Source organism: Astyanax mexicanus, chromosome 15, assembly GCF_023375975.1.
Source record: "Astyanax mexicanus isolate ESR-SI-001 chromosome 15, AstMex3_surface, whole genome shotgun sequence".
Classification (NCBI taxonomy): domain Eukaryota; kingdom Metazoa; phylum Chordata; class Actinopteri; order Characiformes; family Acestrorhamphidae; genus Astyanax; species Astyanax mexicanus.
Window position 1 is genome coordinate 24,437,783 of NC_064422.1, and position 17,806 is coordinate 24,455,588.

Sequence of the window (17,806 nt, forward strand, 5' to 3'; positions counted from 1 at the left end):
AAAAACATCTGGAATATAATCGAGAGGAAGATAAGCCATCAAACCAAACTTGAATTTTTGTTCCAGGAGTGGCATAAACTTATCCAAAAGCAGTGTGTAAGACTGGTGGAGGAGAACATGCCAAGATGCATAAAAACTGTGATTAAAAACCAGGGTTATTCCATCAAATATTGATTTCTGAACTCTTAAAACATTGTAAATATAAACAATTTTTCTTTGCATTATTTGAGGTCTAAAAGCCATTTCTCTTTTTTAGCAAATACATTTTTATTTGAAATTTGGGAGAAATGCTGTTCGTAGTTTATTGAATAAAGCAACAATGTTAATTGTACTCAAACATATACATATAAATAGCAAAATCTAAGAAACTGATTCAGGAACTGAAGTGGTCTCTTAATTTTTTTTCTATACTGTATATTTCTATCTTTATTGTTTCTGTTGTTATTGCTGACATGTCATATAGATTGACAGTCAGTGTCATTATTAATGTAAAAATAATTTTCATTTTATTTCTGTTAGAATTACATAAAAATTTACCTTTGTGTTTGTTGGTCAATAAATATATATTTGCACTTTTTCTTTGACAAAAATAACATCAATAATGATCATTCAAAAACATTAAATCATGTGTACAGCTCTACAGGCGTTCACATTAGTAAATAATTAAATGAATGAAAACAGAGAAGTGCGTAATCTTTAAATAGCCAGCCATATAATTTTTATTACCGTCTTATTACTCTTTAAACAAATTAGTGCCTCCTACCATGCGGTGCAAAGTGTACTGAAAGTCTGCCAGTTTCTATTAATACAACTGCCACTTCTGACAGCTACTAAAATTTCATAACAAGTAATTACTTTAATCACTGTACATTTCATCAGTGAACATGCTGATTAGAAATGCACTATATGAAGTTTCGGGAGACCTGGTTTTTTTTTTTTTTTACTATTTTCTAAAGCAAAGGTATTAAATGACTGTCAAGGAGGGCTTTCCTCACCCCACCTAGTACCCACTTTTAACCCTTTCAGACCTGAATTCTGTTTTATATGATGGAAAAAATTAAACGTTTTCTGTCTGTAATGCACTCAAAAACAATATTTTTATTGTTTTATTTTAATGTCCATTGCCAAGGGATCCTGTGTTTACAATTGTTATTTTATAACTGACTGAACTTTATAATGGGTTTTATTTTGCAAATGATCCTTTAACAGTTAAATAAACTCATAACATGATAAAAAAAAAGTTAATATGAGCCCATACTATGACTTTTTGCATGGAATGCTGCCATACTTATGATGAAAAACAGGTCAATTTGTTATATGCTACAAAACAACATCAAATAAATATGAAACCCAATATGTATATTGCAATGAACACAGGATCTGAAAGGGTTAATTTATTTGAAAAAGTATTAGATATAGCACCGGCATTCCAGAGAACACATTTCCACTGCTCCCACTGCACCATTACTGGGGGATTTTTACCCCACTAACCCCTGGCATTTAATCATGCCAATAGGTTCATGTTTATCTACTCCAGAGAGTCCTATTCTATTGACAGTACCTATTTTATACATGGACTAGACATGTAAATGCCTTCATTACAGTGTCTACAAACATTAGGATATACAGTGTCAATGTATAAAGCTGTTAATTATTAAAATAATGTGCACTTATTCTTTTTATACTACTGACTCACAGCTAAGATCACATATTTCAATCCAATATATAATACAACAAAAATCTGACAAACCACAAAGAATTTTCTACAACAATCAATCGATAATTTAATAGCAGGGCAAGCACTGAAAATAGTCAGATGACCACAAGGTGGATAGGACGGAAACATGCAAACAGACAAAAATACAACAAAAAAAAACAGTCGTCTCTTCTTTTATTGACGTCACAAAAGGAAAGCAATGAGTTAGAATGACTTCCTTTGATTCATATTGACCTTGGCACAAAGAAGAAACTTTCCAAACCAAGTATGAATCACATTCAAAAGCCAATTTGTGAAATGCCTGGAACAGATAAAAGAAGAGTTACTAACAAAATTGGTAATAATATTGGCATTAAAAGATAGATTTAATGTGTATTTTAAATATGATAGACTATACAAACAGTTAACCTCACCCAAACTGAGTGAATCCTTCACTGCCCAGCAGATACTGTAGTGCTGTAGAAGCTGGTGGAGCAGCTCCTTTTCATCTAAAAACTCAAGTCGTTCAATTCTGCAAAAGAAATGCCTCTAATGAGAACTGAAGAAATAGTTCAGCTAAAAAAAAAAACTTTTTTACTTATTTCTCTCTTATTCCAGATCTACTGTAGATCAGCCAATATATGTTCATTAACTCACATGTACCTTTTATTTTAAAATTCCAAATCAAATCAGAAAAAGAAAAACAGGTTTCTTACATTTACTGTGACTCTTATGTCAGTGCAGACAGCATGTACCCAGGAGGTTTTCATGTTTTGTCTTGTAAACTTTACTCTTATTTGTTAATATACACTCATTCCTATATTTGCAACACTTTGAAAATGCTGTCATTCTTTTGGCATCAAATATACAAAGAAATTAAGTGTTTTTTTTATTATTATTTTGGATTACTACTGCAAACATGTTGTAAGGTGTCAAAAGTGCAATGTTTTAGTTCAAAATTCCCCACACATTATCTATTGGGGACAGTTCAGGACTGCAGGTATGCCAGCCCAGTTCACACACGCTCTTCTTCCACAGTAAAGATTTTGTAGTCTCTGCAGCATGTGGTTTTGCACTTTCGTGTGGAAAAATGCATGGGCATCTCTCTAAAAGATGTTGTGTGGAAGACACATTATAGCATATGTTGTAAGATCTCAATGTATTTTTTTTTTTTTTGTATTAATACTGCCTTTACAGAAGTGTACCTTTGACACGACACCTGGATTGTAAATTTGTTGCTAATAACAGTCTGGATGGTCCTTTTTTGTCTTAATACACATTTCCAGCGTTCAATGGTTCATCTCTGATGCCATGTTGATGGGTTAACATTACACCTAAGTAAAGATTAAGAGATATTCATAAATGTAACTCTGGATTGCAGTGCTTGACAATGGTTTGCTAATGTAACCCTTTGAACATTTGGTTCCCTCAGCTACTCTTGAATGATTACTTGTGGTGTACCTGCTTATGTCATCCTGAGGAAGCAGACTATAGACTCCCATCATGTCTAGTGCATTCACACTTTCCCATCCGGTCGACAGGAAGCGTTCCTTCTGTAAACGGATATCACGCCTTGTAAAAAACAGTTTTTCTAGCCCACTTTGAAACAAAAGACTTGCATTTAGGTTAAGCCCGTAAAAATATTCAATGAAACCATAGGAAGAAAGTGAGGGGCATAAAAATGAAAGATGTTATCAGCAACTCCTCCCCGGGTTTCTGCTGGTAAAGATATCTTTAACCTTCAGAGGTTTTCACTGAAACTGCTTGTGTGGGACTTGGTGAGTGAGCAGCAGCTGCTGCACTAAAACTTGTAGGTTTCACAGCTTTGTTTTTCTGATATCTGACGTCCTGTTTTACACTGAGTATCAGTAGACAGTAATAAATGATACAGGTACAAATACTTCTGTACAATTAAATACATCTTTGGCTTCAATTTCAAAGTCACTTTTGTAATAATCAAACATTTGGTTAATTTTATAGGTTTTATGTGAGGTAATACTGTTCTAATAATAAGTTTTTAACCTGAGAATCCAAAGACTGGCACACATCCACTCCAGCCAGATTACACTGTCGTCTCTGCAGATTCTCAATCATAATCTGGCCAAAGCGATCTCCCATGTTCACCTGTAGGTAAAAAAAGTGGGTCACATGCAGCACATTGCTCAGTTTTACACAAACCCTAGATAGACACATGAATCCACCAATCAGAAGTTTTCCAGCAGTGCTGCATTACTATAAACATCAACAGAAACATCAGGAAACATGGAATTTGTCATCCCCAGAAAGTAAAATATCCTATAGAAAGTTGCACCTTAACCAGCTGCTTTTGGTAGCCGTCAATAAGCTTTGATTGGATTTTTCACCACCCTTCTGGGCAGCATTGATAGAAACATGAATTTTCATTGGAACATGTGCTTTGCATAATGTTATGTACAGTATCTTTGTACATTCTGTACCTATAGATATACTTATATTCACTGTGTGACTGTGTGCATAGAACCATGAAGTTTATCCCATGATCGTTTAGCACCAGTAGTGTTAACCCCTGATTATCTGAAATTATGCTGAAGAATTCTGAGGTTGTATGTCTTCATTATTCCGTCTACTTGCACTACTGGCAAAAAACAACCCAGAATATGTTGCTACCACCACCATGCTTAACAGCTGGTACAGTAATTTTGTGGTCAAATGGATTATCTTTTTTTCTCCTTCTAACCGCACTAGAGCCAAATAATTTAATGTTGGTCTAACCATAAAATATCTCGTTCAAATCTCATCAAAGTGGCTACACCTTTTGAAATAAACTTTGAATCATCATATTTTTTGCAACATAAGGCGCACCACCGTATTACAAGACGCACTATCAATGAACGTCTACGGTCTATTTTTTATACACAAGGTGCACTGGATTATAAGGTGGATTTTAAGAGACACTATAAAGAACTTCTAATTCAGCTGGTCTCGCTGCTGGGTGGTGGTGGGGTAGCACACAGATTTCTCTCTTAAAAACTGTTTATTTAGGTGAGTAAAGCGCTTCCATTTATTTACAGTAAGCTTTGATTCCTGCATTTCTCCAGGACTAGGATGGAGCAACAGCATTAGCGGCTAACTGCTCCAGCAGTGCTAGCCAGGGTTAGCAGCAGGATACAGGCCAACAATACTCCCCTGTGAACGCGGAAATAGTGGTTAGCAGCTTATGCTAATGCTACTCCAGCCAGAACTGAAACTCCTGAATTACACTGCAATTTGGTGGAGTGGCTTTACTGCTCCTTACAACCTGACTGGTAAAATTCATACATAAGACGCACTGGATTAAAAGGCACACTGACTATTTTTGCGAAAATTAAAGGATTTTAAGTGCGCCTTATAATGCGAAAAATACGGTATATATGTAAAATTGTCTGAACGAATCTTGAAGCATTCCTAACTAAACTAAGTAAAACTAAGTAAAACTAGGATCATTCTTCTCAATGGACTTTTAGACTGTACTGTATGTTGGTCAATCCAGTGAGTGATGTCCAACACTTTTTAAGTGGTCACAGAGAAGCTACCAGCCGTAGAAAATCATTATCATTAATATAAAGTTATGAGAGAGCTTCAGCACCACTGAATTAATAATCTAAGTAGTTGTACGTATTATTATGACTTTGTGTTGATTTCAGTAGCAACCCATTCTTACACTGAAAAAGAACAGTGAAATCAAACTCTTCACCAGCCTTACTCTTTACACCTGCTTCTCACCTGTTCATAGTTGATGAACATGGCAGTGTGGAAGGTGTCTGCTGCCCAGTGCACCAGTTTGGACGACTGTTCAGGGGTCATGTACACCAGCACACACTCAGACATAAACAGCGTAGGCAACCTGGGTGGAGGGAAAATAAAAGCACCTTAAAGAAAACTACAGCTCAACAACATGCAGGAACTGTCAATGGATGAGCCAAGAGATAAGGCATCTTCAAGGCATGTTAAATGCCGGATTATGAGTAATTACAGGATTAAATTGCTATGGAAACCAAACAGCAATATGTTCTGAAGACAGATGGTGTGATAAAATGATAATAAATACTTCTAGGGGTCATATAACTCATCTTCACCCTGACAATTAGTTTAAAAAATGGCACACAGCCAGCTCGTTTGCATAGATTGAGACAACATAAACTGAAGGACGTGCAATGTCACATGTAATGTCAACTAGCTTATTTTTTAAACATGTAAAGTTATATATATTAACTAAATTCAATTTATTCTCTCCAATACTGTACACACAGAGTGTATTATTAACATAAATGCATGTTAAATCATGGACTTCCGGTGAACATTTCTGTAATATACCTGTTAATATTGCAATATAACACAGACAAAAACACATATAAAAAAACATCAATTTTTTTGTTTTTTTTTCCTAATATAATGCAGTCCTAATTCACAGGAACTCATTAGCTAATGCAGTTTTGCCTCTTATATTTTATCAACACTCATGATAAAGCAAGAAAAAATGTTTCTCAGTGACACAGAATGAGGCCAATTCCCAATGTCCCACTGAGGACAAGAAGGTGTACTGGACCTCAAAGGAAGTAAAAAAAAAGCATTTGATGCAAGAGTCCTTGAAAACAAGGCCGCTGATGTCGCCAACATGCTAAGTTTATAATCTTTTCCAAGACACATCAGCAGACATCAGAGAAGATGTTCACTTCTTGACGCACACAAGGATACTTTGAATCACTCCCTAGTGCACTATTGTTGTCAAGGTCATCAGCAGAGGGATATTTCACCAAACAATAAAATGTGCAAAATTATATCAAGCAGATGTACACAACCAAGCCCAGTGTATTTATGGCACCAAAATTCTCATATTCATTGTTCAAAGATCATTTACATAAGCATTCAAAACATGATCCAATGACGCACAGCGTACCATCAAGGGCTTAACCTAGTCATAATGGGTCTTAATGCCTTTATCTTTTAATTCAATTCCTGCAAATGAGATAAATTAAAAATATTCTACACATTTTGTCACAATCATCAATTCTCATATCTTTGAAACTGCAACTTTACATTAAAAGAAAAAATCTTTAAAACTTGTATTGGAACAAATAATCGCACCTTGTAATTCTATAATTACATGTAAAGTCCATCTGTTTCTCAGCATACTTTATTATTCTCCTTTTATGGTCAGGACCCCACAAGACCACCATAGAGCTATTATTTGGGTGGTGGATTGCGATCAGCCCTGCAATGACACAGACATGGTGCTGTGTTAGCCTGTGTTCACACTGCCAGGCAGCAAGTTGCTTGTGTTTCTCCACGTTTGTCTGTTGTGAGTGTGTTAAGGCTGTTTGCGTCGTCGCAAGTGGGACGTGTATTGCCGTGGGCGGTTAGCATGCTAGCAAGCCATCCATAAAGCTATCCACTACTATCTTTCAAGCTTTATTTTTCTTTAAACTGCCCTTGTATTAGTGCAGAAATGCATCATATAAAACAGAAAGAGCAGAAACAGAGGTTGTAATTCTCTCTGTTATCTTCAGAAGCAAACTGCTGAGGATCTGAAAGAAGTACGGAGGGAATCAAAAGGCATTTCTTAATCTGCATTCTTCTCTGTATTTATATTTTTGTGGACTTGGCAAATGTCATTAGTTTCAGCCCAAATATTGTTCAATTTAGAAGTTTGCAGTTACCCAGGTTCAAATACCCATTCTTGTTTTTCCCCGTTTATCGAGGATGCATGGAAGGTGTCTGAAGTCTGATATCTCATAATGCACCTTGCAGCAGTATCGACAAAAGAGAAAGTAACTACTTGTAAGTTATAGGTGTTCAAAATGGTAAAAATAAAGAATTAAGTTATTTTTTTAGGCGAGAATGCAGGGGTTTAGACTTGTTTACACCGTATTTTGAAACCTCTAAACCCCTGTGTCTGTGATTGGTGCGAATATTTTGTTTAGCCAATTGGTGTAGAATGTCACTTTACCGCATCATAATTAATTTGGATAGAGTTCAGAAAACCTCACGTCTGTCGCTTGTTGCTTTTTCACTTATTGCAGTGTTGCTACAAATGGTGCCCTGCCATAGGAAATGGTCACCTGTTGCTCTATCGCCTGCCAGCGTGAACACAGGCTCAATGTGTGTTGTGCTGGTATGGTATCAACTGGTATCAACATGGGTACTAATGGACTGAGACCAAAAGATCCAGCCAACATCGTCTTGTGGGCAGGCTTCCGCACCATGTTTGTGTGACTGCATTGCTAACAATGACCCACCTTCTAAATAATACCTCCTTTGTAGGGTCCTGACCAATAAAGAACAGGATGAAAGGATAATAAAAGTACCGGTATACAGAGAAGCAGAAAAACAGAAGTAATTCCGTCTTCAAGTACAGACCTACAAAGTGCTCCTATATGCTCAATAGAGCTGATAAATGTAATAATGGGTGTAGGAACAAGGAGGTGGTGTTAAGATCATGTTAAGGATGATCAGTGTATAATTCTGTGATACATGATGAATAATTTTGAAAACATACATACTGCATATCATAATCCAAAACAAATCACTTACTCTGTATTTATCTGGAATTTCCGGAGTTTATCCTCTAAACTTGAAATGTCCCTTAGATCAGCGCCAATGATACAATATCTGTCCGAGTCCAGGCTGTGACCATCTGTCAAACATAAATAATAATAAAAAGCAGATCAAAAAATCTGAAAGGAAAATGTATGACTAAAAGTTTGTGGTGGTATTGTTACTATTATTAATATTTTTATTATTACCTAGGAGGAGTGAATCAGCTGAATGGGTCTCAATCAAAGGCTTTGACAATGGAGGCTTTGTTCTGTAATATGATAAAAGACTTGTATGACAAATATGATTTTTTTTTCTGGGGCTTAAATAATTTATTCATGTGAGAAAAATGAACTGGATTAAATTATATGAGATGTATTTTTTTGAGGTACATGTATAAATGAAATGAATTTCCAGTAAACTAGTAGTATTAATGTATTAATATATTAATAATACTATATTTATTCATGTGTTTTATCCAAAGATATGGCTGCAAATTGGTCTACTAAGCTCTACATAGTCATGCTCTGGACTGACACATGAAAGGTTAATTGTGTGCCAATTTATAGAATTATTTTGTGCCAGTTAAGAATTGCTTAACTGGCTAAAGTTTTTCTTTTTTTAATAACAGTTACTTAAATACCTATTGGTATTTGGTATTAGATTTTTTACTAATAATTATTTGCCCAATGACACTTTTATACAAATCACAATTGTTTTGTTAGGTCAAATTGCTAAATTCAGAATAAGAGCAGGCAAAAATGACACTGTATAAAAACATGTTGACTACTAAACCTTAAGGAAATATTAAGTATCATTACTTAATTCCAGGAAATTTAGAATATGCCAATTTACACCTTTAAACACTAGCTTTTTTATAAGTATATGAAAAACATCAGTAGCTGCTTTATTGAGCTGAAACACCCTGGCTTGGTACAGAGCCAATATTTTAATTGAGACTATGCTTCCCTCTACAGGCATCTAAACAGCATGACACATAATAATAAACCATAAATGATTAAATAATTCATAAACAAAATAACAGACATTTAACACCTTACTTGATATGGTGTATTTTCCTTGCAACAATCATGGGGAAGTCCACTTCAAAGTACTTTTTCGGCAAAGTGTTCTCAGTCTGTGAAGTAAAAAAAGGAAGTTTCAGCCAATTCTGGGAAAATTCAATGAACTGGTCATGAATAATGAATCAAACATACATAAAATATTCCTTCCAGTGAATAGCTTTAAAAAATGGCTTTTGTTTTTAATACATTTTACTGCAGTCTGCATTTGTAACTATACAGAAGTAAATATAATGCCGATACAGGTATATTTAGTCTCAGCTTCTGCATTTTTTTTATGTTTAGGTATAAAAAAAAATCAGATTTAAGTATCTGTCCAAAATTCCCCAATAAATGCAAATCCCTAAAAATTAGATTTTGAGTTCAGTGTACCTTCAGTCTCCAGAAGGTGGTATCCAGTCCTGCTCCAAAATTGACCACCTGGCAGTCACACTGTGTCTTCTTGAGAAAAGCATCGAGCAGGTGGTTCACTCCATGTACCCGAGCATAATAACCTAGAAAATAAGAAAAAATACTTATTGTAAGCCTGAAAAAGACTTTAAACTTTAATCTCTACATAAGAAATAAACAGAATTTACCTCTGTTGATCTCTGGTGCCTTGCGTTCCCCTGTCTGTCTAACAAAATACTGTATATAAGGGTCTGTCCAGTAGCCTTTGCTGGTTGCAAACCTACAAATAAAATGATTTGTAAAGTTTATAAGCATGTATAAATAAAAAAGGGTTGTCTTAGGTGTGAGAATCCCTCAGTGTTTTCTTTTTAAACAGATTGTTTACATTAGAAAGTATAAAATGCACAAAGTATAAAATATTTAGTACAAAATAATTACTGTATTACTGTATTGCAAAAAAAGCATAAACACAACGGAATGCTTAAAGGTTTCATATATATATATATATATATATATATATATATATATATATATATATATATATATATATATATATATATATAAGGAAAACCCCTTGTACATACTCGAAACATTGATTATTCTTCTGTGTTCGATTGACAAGAAAACAACAGTTTATAGCAGTGATGGCGAGCTCCAGTACAGAGGGGCTAAATTCCTCCACAGTGTGTCGATTTTGCTGCTCAAACAAATCTGATTCGTCCCAGCAGTTAGCAGTTTCATTTGTGTTTGTTCAGGGAAATCAACTGACTGTGTTAAAGCCCACTCGATCTGTTATTGGTCTTGTATAAACATCTATTTTGCCTCAGAGAGCTGTGAAAGTGTCATCTTCCAATAACCTTGGTTTGAGTAGGAACTCCATAGAATTCTCCACCATGTATTTAAAACACCATATGGTAATGTATTTGGCAACATTCAAAACATTGGCAAAACGTCTGTGCTGCTATGTTCTCTAAGAAAAGTCACAACGTTGTCAAAACGTTGGAGCTGCTATGTTCTCTAAAAAAATCCCAAAGTTATCAAAAGGTGGAGCCGTTTACATTATTTAAAATGTTCTAAACTTGTTTTCCTACAACGTTGCTACAACGTTCTCAAAATGTGGATCTGCTCCATTCTTTTACAAAATATTGCTTCATTACCTTATGGTATTTAAAATACATATGGTGGTGTTTCGTCGAATTGTACTACCATGTCAAACCATGCTACCCTAGTGTATATTTAAACTAAAAATGCCAGAAAAAGCCCTATATTTAGCTTTCGGTAGGATATTTGGGAAGCCTGAATCAATATTTCAGGATACAGTTTAGAGTTATTAGGGGTGATTATAATCCGTATTTTTTGATGCTCACTTTTTATTACTTTTATTAATTTCAACTGTCATTTAAACATTTGTAATACTCAGACAAATAATGTCAGGGGGCTCCGATTGTTGCACCCAAGAAGAACACAATTACCATAATATATATATATATATATATATATATATATATATATATATATATATATATATATATATATATATATATATATATAATAAATGTGTTCCGCGCATGCGCACTAGTGTTAATAAGCACATTTCATGGGTAGTAGTAGCACAACACGACGGAGAACACTTTGGAGTTTCTACTCACACAGAGACTGTTGTCAGATGACACTGTCACAGCTTTTTAAGGCAAAGCAGAATTTAGCTGTACATTTCAGTAACATACAGCTGTCTATCTACCTTTTGCAGGTGGACGCATCGTCGCACGTCGCTCTGACCGCTTCATCAGCAGTATCGCTGTCAGTGAAGGGCGCCTGGGACGCCATATATACTCCTCCTATACTATCTAACTCAGTGTATGTCTGATCTTATGGTTTCTTTACATCTGAAAACAGCTTTGTCTGTCTCTGTGTCTCTCTGTGTTTCTCTGTGTCTCTCTGTATGGGTGATCTCGCAGCACTGAGCTAACCAGCTACGCACACACACGAAACACTAATTATATCATATATCCTGATACAAAAGTTCTCTCCACACACAAATCACAGAGCGTATCCAGTTATAATTCATTATTTAACCATTTTAAAACACAGGTGAATGTTGCAGTTATTCTATACTGTCTCCACTTTACTGTACTGTACTGTAGTGATACTGCCTCCTCCTCTTCTTCTCTACCTCTGTATGTTATTGTAGAGTCGATCACAGGCCTCTCTACCGCCACCTACCACTAAACTATACAATATTATTCATCCAGCATTTATTCAGGTATTAAGTTGTCATTTGATTAACAGAAAGAAATAAATTAAAATATAAATTAACCCTCCTGTAATTTTACGGGTCAAATCGAACCCTTTTAAAGTGTAAAGATCTAGAAAGAAATAGTTAAACTTTTCTACTTGCCCTAATTGGTGTAATCAACATATAATATAAAAATGGTTCATCTCACATATTTGCAACCACCCCCTGCAAAAACTAAAACAAAATTGTGTTATGCAAAATGTTATGTTTTAATGTTATGTAAAATGACTGTGTTGTATATGTTGGTCTTTCAAAAGTAAAATAGCAGTAAAAATAGTTTTTATTGTGTTATTTGAGTTTTCTTTATTTTTTTTTATGAAAAACAAGTGAATTATCCTAATTGAACCATTATCTGTTAGAGGTAAGGAAAACCACTGCACTAAATATTGATAGAATAATTTGCAGTGGAGTTAGTAATGAAATATTCATATTGCTTTTTAAGATTTTTTTATTTTATTAATTAAACATGCACCAGGTCAAATTGACCCAGGAACACCACCGGTATAAACATAACAGGAGGGTTAATATAAATTGTTTAATTAATTTTACTATTGACTGAATTTAGTCAGTATTTGATTTTTATCTGATAACTAATAAATACATTTTTCAGTTTTTTTCTGTTACATAAATGTAATCTACTACCCCATCATTGGATTGTATCCTGAAAAAAATTAAACACCCAATACGCCCAATTCAGTAATCATCAAATGCATCAGGTTGAAAAGAGAGAAATCCAGTTGGTGTGTTGGACAAAATATGTAAATTCGCTTGTAGTATGGCAGGTATTTTTAGTAATTTAGTTCTTTTTTTCAATATCATCATTAAAGACTAACTGGTCTATACTGCTATTAAGTGGCTCAAATGTGTCTTAAATCACCTCCGAAAGTGTACTGTGTGCATTTACATTGTTTGTTTGTTATGTGGATTGGCCCCATGCAGATATAATCTAGATTCTCAAGACACATAAAATGACCAGGTGTAAACAGGGTATACAGTGCAGTTTCTACATTACACCCACAAACTGAAATGTATTTTATTGGGATTTCATGTAATAGAACACCAAAATGTAGGAAGTAATTACAATCTAAACAGAAATAATGTGTAGCGTGCATTTGTGTACAGTCCCCACCCCACCTTTCACTGCAGTTACATCTACAGGTCTTTTGGGCTATGTTTCTACCAGCTATGCACATCTAGAGGCTATGGAAGCCCATTCCCGCCACCTAAAAAATAAAAATACTCCAGCAATTTTTTTTTTATTATTATTAAGTAAATTGCTATCTCAATATTTTGAGATACTAAGTCAATATTTTGAGATACTATCTCAATATTTTGAGATACTAAGTCAATATTTTGAGATACTAAGTCAATATTTTGAGATACTATCTCAATATTTTGAGATACTAAGTCAATATTTTGAGATACTAAGTCAATATTTTGAGATACTATCTCAATATTTTGAGATACTAAGTCAATATTTTGAGATACTAAGTCAATATTTTGAGATACCTTAAATGCTGGCTGAATATACATGCGGCCACCTGTAGATAATGACCTGGGAATTAGGCCAAAAGTGAGAGCAATAACGTTTTAATTCATATTTAATTTTATTTACATTATATTTCACTCAGAGTTAAACTCTGTCCCTCGCATTGTGTTCTCCCCTTTATTCAGAGCGTTTTCACAGCACTTTGCTTACATGCTGTTTTTTACTGTTAAAATGCGACATCTACAGGCGGCCGCATGAATGTTCAGCCAGCATTTAAGGTGGAACGGAAATCTGAATAAGACACTGGCGAATAAGAAGCTAACTTCAGCCTCGTCCAAGATCCGGAGGCTTATTTTGATATTGTGTGATTCCTCTAAAAGTTCCAATATTTCATGATTTGTGAATCCACGTCTGAAGTAGTCCTCAATGATGGTATCCATTTTGCATCTTTGTCTCACCTGCTTCTGTCTCTGTACAGCCTACTAGTATCTCAAAATATTGAGATAGTATCTCAAAATATTGACTTAGTATCTCAAAATATTGAGATAGTATCTCAAAATATTGACTTAGTATCTCAAAATATTGAGATAGTATCTCAAAATATTGAGATAGTATCTCAAAATATTGACTTAGTATCTCAAAATATTGACTTAGTATCTCAAAATATTGAGATAGCAGTTTACTTAATAATAATAAAAAAACATTTTGCTGGATTATTTATTTTTTTTAGGTGGCGGGAATGGGCTTCCATAAGAGGCTAATTGTTCTTGCCCTTCATCTTTGCAAAATAGCTCGAACTCAGTCAGATTGGATGGAGAGAGCCTGTGAACAGCCATATGCTTTGATCTAAACTATTCCATTGTGCCTCTGGCTGTATTTTTAGGGTCATTGTCCTGCTCGAAGGTGAACCTCCTCCACCACCGTCTCAAGTCTTTTTTAGCAACTAACAGGTTTTCCTTCAGAATTGCCCTGTATTAATAAATAATACCATTCCATTCATCTTCCTATCAACTCTCCGCCAGCTTCTTTGTCTCTGCTGTAGTAAAGCAAATTGTTAACACTGGATTTTATTTAGGGGTATAAAAATATATAGAGGCCACACTTTTCAGATTTATGTTTATTATAAAAAAATTACTTCACAGTTACTTGCTACTTTGTTTTAGTCTATCATATGAAATCCCAATAAAATACAGATTTGTTCGTGAAACATGAAAAACGCTCAAAAGTTTAAGGGGCATATGGATACCAAAAAAGTTTTCAAATAGTGAAAAGTTTAAAATACTAAAACATTTTAAAACGCTTAAGGCACTGAATGTGGCTTGGTTTGAGGTTTTACAATTTTCTTTTCGACCCTGTTATTTTTACCTGTTCTGCGGGGATTTTGTGATTTACAGCACTGTGATGGCTCTCAGAAGCCATGTATAAATTATTTTCTGTACTAGTAATTATTCCTACAGCTTACTAAATCGTATTCCTTTATATCAGTGTTCTCTGATTATATCCTCTCACTCAGGCTAGCTTTAGCTATCTGAAGAGATTAGCTGGGATTAGCGGGGTTAGCTTTTAGTTTAGCACCTGCTCACTTTCCCAGGTTTGGCTTTCTCAAGTCTGACGATGTGGGTGTAGCTTGAGTTTGTTAGTGTGGGTGCAGATGATGGAGAGAACACTACACAATTTTTTGTTTCTATCTTAAAAATACAGGTATGATGTATTATTTTTTTAATCACTTTCTTCTTTTGTTTAATGTTTGTATGGTTAATCACGATTAATCACAGTATATTGTTGTGATAAATCACCACTGCTTTGTAGCAGTCAGAACCAGTGGGATCTGTAAACAGAGAACAACACTGCTATCTAGTGATCAAGGTGTAAACACAACACAAATGGAATTTATCTGTTTTACAGGTCTTCTACAGTTTGGTTATGCTGGATTTTATTAAATTTATTGAAGAAAAAACAGGTTTTGAGATTCATAGTTTGTCACTCTGTGTACCAAACTCTATTTAGTTATATCAATATAAATATAGGTTTCCCTTCTAGCACAATTAGTAAAATAGTAAATTATTGCTTTTGCATCATAGTTTTTTATATACAGTGGTGTGAAAAACGTGTTTGCTGCCTTCATGATTTTTTGCATGTTTGTCACACTTAAATGTTTTGGAACATCAAACCAATTTAGATAATAGTCAAACACAACACAGGTAAACACAAAATGCTATTTTTTAAATGGAGGTGTTTATTATTAGGGAAAAAAAAACAAACCTACATGGCCCTGTGTGAAAAAGTGATTGCCCCCTAAATCTAATAGCTGGTTGGGCCACCCTTGCAGGAACAACTGCAATCAAGCATTTGCGATGAGTCTTTTACAGCGTTGTGGAGGAATTTTGACCGACTCATCTTTGCAGAATTGTTGTAATTCAGCCACATTGGAGGGCCTTTTTCAGAGGTGGACTTGCTGGTGTATTTTGGGTCATTGTCCTGCTGCAGAACCCATGTTCGTTTCAGCTTTAGGTCACGAACAGATGGTCGGACATTCTCCTTCAGGATATTTTGGTAGACAGCAAAATTCATAGTTCCATTTATCACAGACCATCACACTACCACCACCATGTTTTTCTGTTGATATAATGTCTTTTTCTGGAATGCAGTGTTTCTTTTACCCCAGATGTACTGGGACACCTTCTAAAGAGTTTAACTTTTGTCTCATCGGTCCACAGAATGTTTTCCCAAGAGTCTTTAAGATGTGTTCTGGAAAAATTGAGATAAGCTTTAATATTTTTTTGCTCAGCAGTGGTTTTCTTCTAGGAACTCTGCCATGTAGGCCATTTTTGCCCGATGGTGGAGGCATGAACTCTGACCTTAACTGAGGAAAGTGAGGCCTGCAGTTCTTTGGATGTTGTTGTGGGGTCTTTTGTAATCTCTTGGATGAGTCGTCGCTGCACTCTTGTGGTCATTTTGGTCGACCGGCCACTCCTGGGAATTTTCACCACTGTTCCATGTCTTCGCCATATGTGGACAATGGCTCTCACTATGTTTCGCTGAATTCCCAAAGCTCTGGAAATGGCTTCATAACCCTTTCCAGACTGATAGATTTCAATTACCTTCTTTCTCAATTGTTCCTGAATTTCTTTGGATCTCGGCATGATGTGTAGCTTTTAAAGATCTTTTTGTGGACTTCACTTTGTCAGGCAGGTCCTATTTAAGTGATGTCTTGATTAAGAACAGGTGTGGCAATAATCAGGCCTGTGTGTGGATAGAGACAGTGTACTCAGGTGTCAGAAACCACAGTGACGGTATGTTTTAACAAGAGGGCAATCACTTTTTCCCACAGGGCCATGTAGATTTAGATTTTTTTTCTCCCTTAATAATAAACACCTTCATTTAAAAATAGCATTTTGTGTTTACCTGTGTTGTCTTTGACTAATATTTAACATGATGTTCCGAAACATTTAAGTGTGACAAACATGCAAAAAATCAGGAAATCAGGAAGGGGGCAAACACTCTTTTTTACACCACTGTATGGCCTGTATGGGCTGGGGAGTATATGATTTAGTGTTTGCAAATTATATTAGTATACATGCTCTTCCAACTGCATAGCACTGCGTAATTAGTTCAATATTCACCCTGAGAAAACTACACACGCGCAAAATCGGCTAAATGGCTGAAAAATCATTGCTAAAGTGCCCTGTAGAGTGGCACTAATTAAGTGGCTGCCAAGTTGATCCTTCTTGCAATAAATTATAATTATGTACCCTCTAGATTAAGCAATTTTGGTTATTTTGATCTGTGCCCATTTATAGATTCCCTTCAGTAGAAAAGGGTGCCATTATTAAGCACGTTCTATGCCACACGTCCTAGACAGTGTCACAGTGCCCTTCCCAGAAGAGAAAATGGAATGTGAAATCTCAGTCAGCTTTATGGAGTAGTCACATGGAATTGCTTTCAATTAACAGCTGTGCTGAACTTTTTAGTTAGAGTTAATTACTTCAATTTCTTGCCCTCATAATATGTTTTAGAGCATCAGTTGTGTTGTTAAGAGGTAGAGTTGGAATACAGTTAACAGCCCTATGTGGCCAGAAATACTAAACTATACTTTATACCCAAATATACTTTAAGAAATGAAGGTCAGTCAATACGAAAACCTTTAAGAACTTTTAAAATGTCTTCATGTGCATTAGGACCGCCCCAGGCATGAAGGATGAAGAGTTGCCTCTGTTTCACAGGATAAGTTCATCAGAGTTACCAGCCTCAGAAAGCACAAGCTAACAGCACCCTAGATAGAGTATTTTGATTTGTTGATT

The 17,806-nt window shown here is 35.2% G+C and overlaps 1 protein-coding gene across 1 annotated transcript; it reads right to left on the reverse strand.

Annotated features, from left to right (window-relative positions):
- Positions 1-1,759: 1,759 nt before the first annotated feature.
- lcmt1 (leucine carboxyl methyltransferase 1) lies at positions 1,760-11,907 on the reverse strand. The gene is made up of 11 exons (XM_049465016.1): positions 11,462-11,907; positions 9,909-10,000; positions 9,703-9,824; positions 9,310-9,386; positions 8,458-8,519; positions 8,246-8,348; positions 5,438-5,558; positions 3,719-3,820; positions 3,158-3,249; positions 2,131-2,228; positions 1,760-2,018 (listed from the first exon to the last, which is right to left on the reverse strand). Exons 1-11 carry the CDS (start codon positions 11,545-11,547, stop codon positions 1,996-1,998), a joined length of 978 nt encoding a protein of 325 aa, XP_049320973.1. The 5' UTR covers positions 11,548-11,907; the 3' UTR covers positions 1,760-1,995.
- Positions 11,908-17,806: the final 5,899 nt, after the last annotated feature.

Bases quoted from the DNA above. Each gene is read 5' to 3' on its own strand.
- lcmt1 (XM_049465016.1), bottom strand. From the start codon at position 11,547: ATGGCGTCCCAGGCGCCCTTCACTGACAGCGATACTGCTGATGAAGCG. The intron at 3,250-3,718 runs GTTAAAAACTTA...ATCCGTTTACAG, and splicing joins GCCAGTCTTTGGATTCTCAG to AAGGAACGCTTCCTGTCGAC. The intron at 2,019-2,130 runs GTGAGGTTAACT...TATCTGTTCCAG, and splicing joins GAAGGATTCACTCAGTTTGG to GCATTTCACAAATTGGCTTT.